Source organism: Frankliniella occidentalis, unplaced genomic scaffold (assembly GCF_000697945.3).
Source record: "Frankliniella occidentalis isolate FOCC.00 unplaced genomic scaffold, Focc_3.1 Scaffold5, whole genome shotgun sequence".
NCBI lineage: Eukaryota > Metazoa > Arthropoda > Insecta > Thysanoptera > Thripidae > Frankliniella > Frankliniella occidentalis.
The window spans coordinates 886,485-894,656 of NW_026267135.1; the positions used below are offsets into that span (position 1 = coordinate 886,485).

General features: G+C 50.8%; 3 protein-coding genes across 8 annotated transcripts in view; 1 reads left to right on the plus strand and 2 right to left on the minus strand.

Moving 5' to 3' along the window:
* Positions 1-8,172, minus strand: part of LOC113206052 (DNA oxidative demethylase ALKBH2-like) — a 61,138-nt gene that overhangs the window by 41,398 nt on the left and 11,568 nt on the right. Inside the window, exon 2 of one of the 6 annotated variants that reach the window (XM_052269297.1) lies at positions 4,093-6,274. The exons of the other annotated variants lie outside the window; for them this stretch is intronic. Within the exon in view, the coding sequence (XP_052125257.1) occupies positions 4,719-6,242 (1,524 nt within the window). The 5' untranslated portion in view covers positions 6,243-6,274 and the 3' untranslated portion in view covers positions 4,093-4,718. Of the gene's footprint in view, positions 1-4,092; positions 6,275-8,172 lie in introns of those variants that run through there. 6 annotated transcript variants of the gene reach the window in all.
* Positions 2,037-3,399, minus strand: LOC113214180 (gastrula zinc finger protein XlCGF49.1-like; the record flags this gene model as incomplete). Its single annotated transcript, XM_026433471.2, has 1 exon — positions 2,037-3,399. A coding segment is annotated over one exon (723 nt), but the record flags the coding sequence as incomplete, so codon positions are not given.
* Positions 6,659-8,172, plus strand: part of LOC113214171 (uncharacterized) — a 16,621-nt gene continuing 15,107 nt past the window's right edge. The window contains exon 1 of the mRNA XM_026433459.2: positions 6,659-6,846. The gene's annotated coding sequence lies outside the window, so the exon portion shown is untranslated. The remainder of the gene's footprint in view (positions 6,847-8,172) is intronic.

Genomic DNA, 8,172 nt, shown 5'->3' on the forward strand with positions numbered 1-8,172 from the left:
CGCGAGGCTTCCTGCTGCTGGCGTCCTGCGCTGCGGCCCCCGCCCGCCCCACCCGACCAAAAAAGCGGTTAGGCGGGCCATGCCATCAAGTCACCATAAAACATATCGCTAGGCGAAGACCCCCCCTGGAGGTAATCCGCAACGCGCGACAAACCGTCGCGGGGGGTCAGAGGTCAAGCACAGCGCGAACTCGACAGTCTTTTATCTTATCCATGACGATGATCCATCATACACCCATGATGAAAATACCCCCTTCCCCTCACCATCTAAAAATGCCTACTACCATATGGTTTAGGTACAGCCCCCTCTGACATATACCCTCTCTGCAGTCGTCGTTCTCTCTTTTTCTCGCTCTTGTGCGCGATTTTATAATTCGAGTTACTTGGGCTTCACACACACACACACACACACACACACACACACACACACACGCACGCACGCACGCACGGACGCAGAGCGCATGGGAACCGAGCGCGGCCCGGCCCCCCTTGATGTGTATTTAGCGGTGCGTCTCCCACCGTAAGCAGCCGGTAAGCGTCCGCGGCACCGGCGGCGCACTCGGCCCGTGATAACCGTACCCCCACCCCCCGGGGTAAAAGTTTGCACCATTGAGGGGGATACATTCATCACAGCGCTAGGGATTATTTTTTCATGTACGAAAACTTGTAAACTCTCCCTCCAAAAATTTGAAATCCGTCCAGAAAAATTGAAAAAATAAATTAAATTGCTCAGGATTTTTAAAAAAATTATTCCATTTTTTACCAACAAATAATTATTTGGAAAATTAAAAAAAAAAGCGTGGAAACGTTACCCACGGGGGGTACGTTTATCACGGAGGCGAGTCCCCAGGAGCCGAGCTTCCTCCTTATTGGCAGATATTGCCGACTCTCTGCCGCCGGGCGCGCGGCCCTGTGGCGGCGCCGGCGGCGGGGCGGGGCGTGCGTGGGAACCGCGGGGTGAACGGCCCAGTCAACCGAGCGCCACCACCACCACGAGCAGGGGGGGTACTTTTATCACGGCTCTTCACTATGAGCACGGTGTTTATTGGGGGAAAATTGTGATTTAAATGTATCACGGTAGATAATTAAATTCTGATCAATAGGTTGGGGATTGACTTTGCCATAGAGTCTACAGGCTTTCTATTATATTCACCCTAAACCAAATCGAAGCGCGTCAAAGGTTAAAAAAAAAATGTACCCACGCTTTAAAATGAAATAAAAAAAAAATGAGAAAAAAAGTGTTTTCCGTAGGAAACTTTTTCCAGTTTGCAAGAGCGTTCTGAGGAAGCGCTCACCGCACACACACACACACACACGGACGTGCCCGTAACACTTGTCGGCGCCGAGGCGGCGGCGGCTCGCGGTGGCAAACGGTAACACTGGCCCTAATCTGTTGTTGCGATTCTCGCGTTGTGGAGCCACAAGGTGAGGCTCGCGCCGAGCAGGAGGGACCCGCGGCGGGTAGAGCCGCGGCGGCAGAGCCGGTCCCGTTGAGGAGCAGGCCACCGCCGCCGAGCTCACCGTTACCACCAGGTTGGGGTCCGGGTCCTGTACCATATCACCAAATGTCGTGTGCGTCGTCTGCTGCCGCGGTGCTGGGCGGGGCGGGGCCGCCGGCGGCGGGAGCCACCGAGTCGTTTCGAAAGGGAGAGCACCTCCCCGCCACACCCCACCCCGCCCACTGCACGATGATTGCTAATTTAAATCCTGCTCTGGTGGGGGTTGGAAAGGCTGAGGTTTGCAACGCGCCTGTGACCTAGCCTCCCCGTCCCGCCTCGCCAGGTCACTGCGGCTCCCACCGGCAAAATGACATTTTCGTGGTTTTCACGACACGCCGAGGTGGCGACGTGCTTCAGCGGCGGTCGGTATGGTTAAGGCCGAGCCATAAGGTTCACAGCGACAAGCGTCGCGCGCTTTCGCACCCGCTTCAAGAGAGATGATGACGTGAACTATGATTTCTGTGGGGGTAAAAAAAAACAAATCGAGGAAAAGGGTACGGGTTAACGATTAATACACATCCCATAAAGTGAAAGAGCATCTGTTTTTAATTTTCTTTTTATTGGACATTTTTGGCAATTTACAGATACATTTCGGGTACGACAGTCGAACCACCGACAAGGCAGTCGCAAAGCGTTTCGTCAAACTTGACTTGTAGCAGCACAAAATAGAGGAAAGGTGAACAGTGAAAAAACATTCCTCGGCACAGGGGTCAAAAACTATAATCCTGAACACGTAGAAAAGGAACAAACACACGCTTCGTAAACAAATCCTTCGTACTCTACGCATCTCCAGCGGTCTCAGCGTGGGCTTGGAGATGAGGTTTTAGAGACCTGCTGCGTTCATACTTCTTGTGGCACACCGGCTTCAGGGTTGTTACAGGTTCCATATTTTCAATTGTACTGACTTTTTCCTGACCCAAATCCCGATTTGTACTGACTTTTGAGGCCATAAAGTAGGCAGTATTCCGAACAACGGAAGGGAAAATATAACTGAAAACAAGAGTATGCACAAAAAAAGCAACGACTGGCTGCGCCGGCACGGCCGTGCAAGTGCCGCTGCCGCAGCTCGAGCGACAATTTTACGCATTTCCACTCATTCATTTGCAAGGAGGCAGTCAACCGGAGAAATTTTACCGACTGCTCTCTCAATTTTCCCGAATTTCCCCTGACCCATTTTGTTATTCCCGAATTTCACGGTCTGTAACAACCCTGGGCTTGTTCTCGCCAGTGTGGGCCTTGAGATGAGCTTTCAGAGAACAGCTGTGCACGAATTTCCGGCTGCACACCGAACACTCAAAGGGCTTCTCGCCAGTGTGTACTCGTAGGTGTGTTCGCAAAGCAGCAGGGGTCGAACATTTCTTGTTGCACACACTGCACGCGAAGGGCCGCTCGCCCGTGTGCGTGCGCAGATGTGTACGCAGGTGCCCACTAGTCGAAAACTTCTTGCTGCACGCAGTACACTCGAAATCTCTGGTCTTGGCGTGAACGCATTTGATGTGAGCCTTCAGAGCGCCGCCAACTACAAACTGCATGCCGCAATCGTTGCACGTGAAGGGCTTCTCTCCCGTGTGCGTTCGGAGGTGCATCGTCAGATAGGAAGCAGTTCGAAATGTCTTGCTGCACACGGTGCACCGAGCAGGCCTCTCTCCGGTGTGCAGGCGAAGATGTGTTCTCAAAGTCCACAGACGGGAAAATTTCTTATTGCAGATAGTGCATTCATATGGCTTCTCTCCTGTGTGGATCCGGAGATGGTAACGCAGTGCAACACTGGATGAAAATTTTCTATCGCATACAGTACACTGAAAAGGAGTTTCCCCGTGGACAAGAGTGTCCCATGTAGCACGGCGATATCGGGCGATGATGAGTCGCCTGGAGGTTGGAGCGGCGATGACTTGGCGATATCATTTAAACACTATCGCCTGGCGGAGAGCGAGGCGACATCCTGTCGATGTCTACTTTAATACATACTTTTGTGGATATCTGTTCGATATTCTCTAAATAAAATGTACCAGATGTCGCCGTGCTGTCGCTTACGTTTATCGCCTCGACATACCGATGGCGTTTTCGCCCTGGCGATGGTGACACGATAACTAGTAGATATGGAAGTAGGATCAAATTAATGCTCGCCAAAACTCTATCGCTAGGATATCCGTCATTAGATGACGCTCAGGCGATAATTTTCCGATAACTATGCGCTGTGCAACTTTCCACCAAATTAACTTTTGGTGCCTAGAGTTATCGCCGCGATATGGGATAAAGTATGTCGCTCACCAGATGAAAAAGAATTATTGCTTGCATGAAATATTTTGATAAGCTGGCGATACCTTGACCTGGCGAGAGAACACCTGGGCTAGCACTGATGCGGGGTAGATATCGAGGCGCTATTCTTTCTGTATCTCCAAAATTAACCACAAATACGCACATGTGCGGATATCTGTCAGATATTCTCTGGTTAGCAAGCTACTAGTATCGCACGGCTGACGAATTTCGCTAAGTCTTCCACATGCATTTTCGCCCTGGCGATGACTTGGAGATATCTGAAAGATGTCTCAGCCGACTCGCTGGTCTGCTGGTCTGTCGCTCGCGCGCGGGAAAGTCCCCGAGAAAGAGAGGCACACCGGTAGCTGACGCCCGGGTCTCAGCGGGTACCCCGTAGCTGAATGGTCAAGGCAGCTGTCCAGTAACACAAAGGTATGTGGTTCGAGTCTAGCCAAGGTAAATTCTTTCAATTTTTTTCATCGAATTATAGTTCCGAATATATATTGCCTCAATATCGCTATTTTGTCGCCTAAAATATACCGCTGGTTTGCAAACGTGGCGATGTCTAGGCGACGACATTTTTGACATAACTTTAACTTTTGTATCGCTCGGATAACTCAAAGTTCTCGCCACGGGCACATGCACAAACGGAAAGACTAGCGATAGCCAGGCGATACTACATCGGCAATCAATTACTATCTACATCGATTCCCTATAGTGGCGACATACATCGTTCGAGACCCGTTGAAAAGTCTGTCGCCATTTCATCGCTTGCTTCGTCGCGGCGATAGTGCTCGAGCGATGTCGCCGCCAAGTTGTCGAATCTTTGTCATCAGGCGACATCGAGGCGACAGTGCTATTTGTGCCAAACCTCATATCCGTAAAACATCGCCGGCGATATCGCGGCGAAAAATAAAAATCGCCGGCGATTGCCGGGCGATAACCCCTGGATATGTTTGTGCTACCTGGGGTGTTCCTGAAGTGCAGATTTCCTCGTATACTTTTTATTGCACACAGTACACTGAAAACCCAGAGCTTCTTCCAAATGGAGAAAAAGGTGTGTCCTGAGTGATTTTTCCGACGTATACGTTTTATTACATTCAGTGCACTTGAATGTCTTCTCGTCTGAGCAGATTCCAGATTCAGGCAATGTCTTATGGGGCAAAGATTTAGATGGGTTATCTTCAGGAGTTAGAACGGGCTCGCGCATATCCAAAGTCCTGTGTGTTTTGAGATGTGCACGGAGATTCCCACTTGTCGCAAATGCCTTGAAGCAAACCGCACATTCAAAGGCCTTCTCTGCGACGTGGGATTTAAGATGAACGTTCAATTGTGAAGTACTAGCAAATGTTTTGTTGCACAAGTTACACTCAAAATTCTTCTGGCCTGAGTGAGTTCGCATATGAGTACGCAAATTACTCCTTTGCGCAAATTTCTTGTTGCACTCCGCGCACTCAAAAGGCTTCTCGCCTGTGTGCATTCTGTAATGGGTTTCCAGCTGATTGTTTGTTGCACATTTCTTGTCACAGGCCGTGCACTGAAAGGGTTTCTCTCCTGTGTGCGTTCGAAGATGAACTTTCAGGCTGCCACTAGATTGACATTTTTTGTTGCACACTGTGCACTCAAAGGGTTTCTCTCCGGTGTGGATTCGGATATGTAGTTTCAAGTTGCCACTACCCGCAAATTTTTTGTCGCACACCGTACACGCAAAAGGCTTCTCCCCTATGTGATTTCGGAGATGCACGCGCAGACTTGAAGAGTGCGCAAATTTCTTGTCGCACAGCTTACACTGAAAAGGCTTCTCTCCGGTGTGGATTCGGAGATGTACTTTCAAGCTGCCACTACTATGACATTTCTTGTCGCACACCGTACACGCAAAAGGCCTCTCCCCTGTGTGAACTCGGAGATGCGAGCGCAAACTTGAACTGTAAGCAAATTTCTTGTCGCACAGATTACACTCAAAAGGCTTCTCTCCCGTGTGGGTTCGAAGATGTAGTTTCAGGCTGGCACCACTAGAGCACTTCTTGCTGCACACCGTGCACTCCTCCAGACGCTTCTCTCCCGTGTGAGTTCGAAAATGCGCTCGCAGCTGTGCACTCTGCGCAAACTTTTTGTTGCACACCGAGCACCGAAACGGCTTCTCTCCTCTGTGCATGCGCAAGTGTGACTGCAGATTACTTCTGAACGTAAATTTCTTTCTGCACACGTTGCACTCAAAGGGCCTCTCGCCCGTGTGGGTGCGTAGATGTACTCGTAGGTGTTCAGTCTGCGAGAACTTCTTGCCGCAAGCAGTACACTCGTATGGCCTCTCCCCGGTGTGGGTGCGAAGGTGCGCCCTCAGTCGCGCAGCACTCACAAACGTCTTGCTGCAGACGGCGCACTCGAAGGGCTTCTCTCCCGTGTGGGTTCGCAGATGCTCGATTAGATTGCCGCTCCTCGAAATCGTCTTGCCGCACACGGGGCAGTCGGCGGGTCGCCCGGGCATGCTGGCAGGGGTGCTGAAAAAACTCTCGTTACCTGAAAATAAAAGAAATGAACGGGGTGAAGTTGTTGTCTATTGGTGCAGCCGCTGTCGTCAATGTGCACGGCTTCAAAAAGGGGCTTCTTTGCGCTGGCGGAGGACGCGGTGATTGGGACGTGGAAAACAAAGACTCGAAAAGTGCACGAGCGGTTCATCATGAGGAAAGCCCGTGCTATTTGGCACCTCCCAGAAGTACTACTCCAGGAGGGCCTAGACGACATAAAGAACGCTAGGTGCTCCAGTAGGGCAGAGGGCCCTGAAAAGGGGGAGGGGGGGGGGACGCGACGCAGGGCGTCCCCACCGCGCCCCGCCCCACCGAGCCCCGCCCCGCCCCGCCGGGCTGCGCCAGCCGGGCTGCATGGACGCTCGCCAGTCGGGCGGAGACGGCTGCGCGGAGGGTACGGTACGCCTGCGGTACGCCTGTGGTACGACTGCTGCACGCCTGCGGTACGCCTGCGGTACGCCTCAGTGATGTGACGCGCGAGTGACACTGTGTGTGAGTGAAGTGTGTGTGTTTGGACGCGAGTGCGTTGGCCTCAGTCTCCTCTCGGCGTCTGGCGCTGTCCAGGTAAGACTTTAGCTCCCCAGTGTTGGATTCTAACTTTGTAACAATTTCCATTTCCCGTACATGTTTTAATGTGAAAAATGAAAAAAAATTGTCGTAGGTTTGCGGTAAATTTACCACAGTGTGTGTACCTATGTGGTAAAATTACAGATTGAAATTTTACATTTACAAGCACTTCGTATCGACTTTGGAACTGACCAACAAGCAATAATGGGCTATCGCTAATTTACAACATATTTTGAAGATAAAAATGACAACAAATATCGTAAATTTACGAGGATCTTTTTCAGGGTGCGTCAGCGTTGAGAGGTCATGTAGAAAGTACGATTGTGTTCACGAAGCTGCCAAGTCCACCCTCTGGCAGCTCTCATAGCGCCTAACAAGTAGGCAACATCTCGCCTGCAGTGCGTGCGAGTAGTGCGGGGTGGCCTACCCCGAGTCTCACAGGCGCCAAGCTTACCCCGTAATTTGACGATTGCATCTCAGGAAAGGGAGGTTCTTTCTGGACCATTCCCGTCCTGACGGGTGGGATACTTTTTCACGGTATTTTACTCGAGGCTGTTCGTTTAGGTTAACCAAGCACACGCTGCTATGCTGGTTATAGAAAAAGGTTTCAAATAAAACCACAGGACTTTACTAAAATGACACGTGTAAGTTCGGTAAATTTAAAAACGGCCAAAGCCCTCTGATATGACTGAATTTGATTTGATTTTATGGTGGCGGTTTGAAAGACGAAAGGACATTTAATTATTTTGTCGGGTACATTTTGGTGAGAAACGCCCTGTCGGTCATCATATGCGGCATCCGCGGAGCTGCTGCGGCACTCTGGAAAAATTCAACTGAATATTTAGTGCCTGCTGCTCGGCATGTACGGCGCGTGTGCCGGCATTTACATATAGACCCGGGGACGCGACGCGTCAGGCTCCTCGCCTTCCAGGACGCATGACACGCACAATGTCAACTATTCTATGCCCACTACAATATTTCTTTCTTTCTTTTTTGTTTTTTAATTGTTTGTGATGCACGTCGTGTGACATTTTCTTTACTGTTATTTATTTTTACTATTTTCTTTAATTTTTTTTGGTCGAATCCGGCGGCCGTCTTACAAGAGGAGAGGGCGTCACTCTGCTGGATGGTTAGACGAGTGTACCTTCATAGGATGTAACTCTGGCGCGAGCGGCGCGCAACTGTTGGGGCCTGGCGGCCTGGCCTGTCCCGCGAGTCCCCCCGGCTCTATAAACCGGTGGCATCGTGATGGCTCCAGACCGCAGAGAGGAGCGGCGAGAGAGAGAGAGGGAGAGGGAGAGGGAGAGGGAGAGGGAGAGGGAG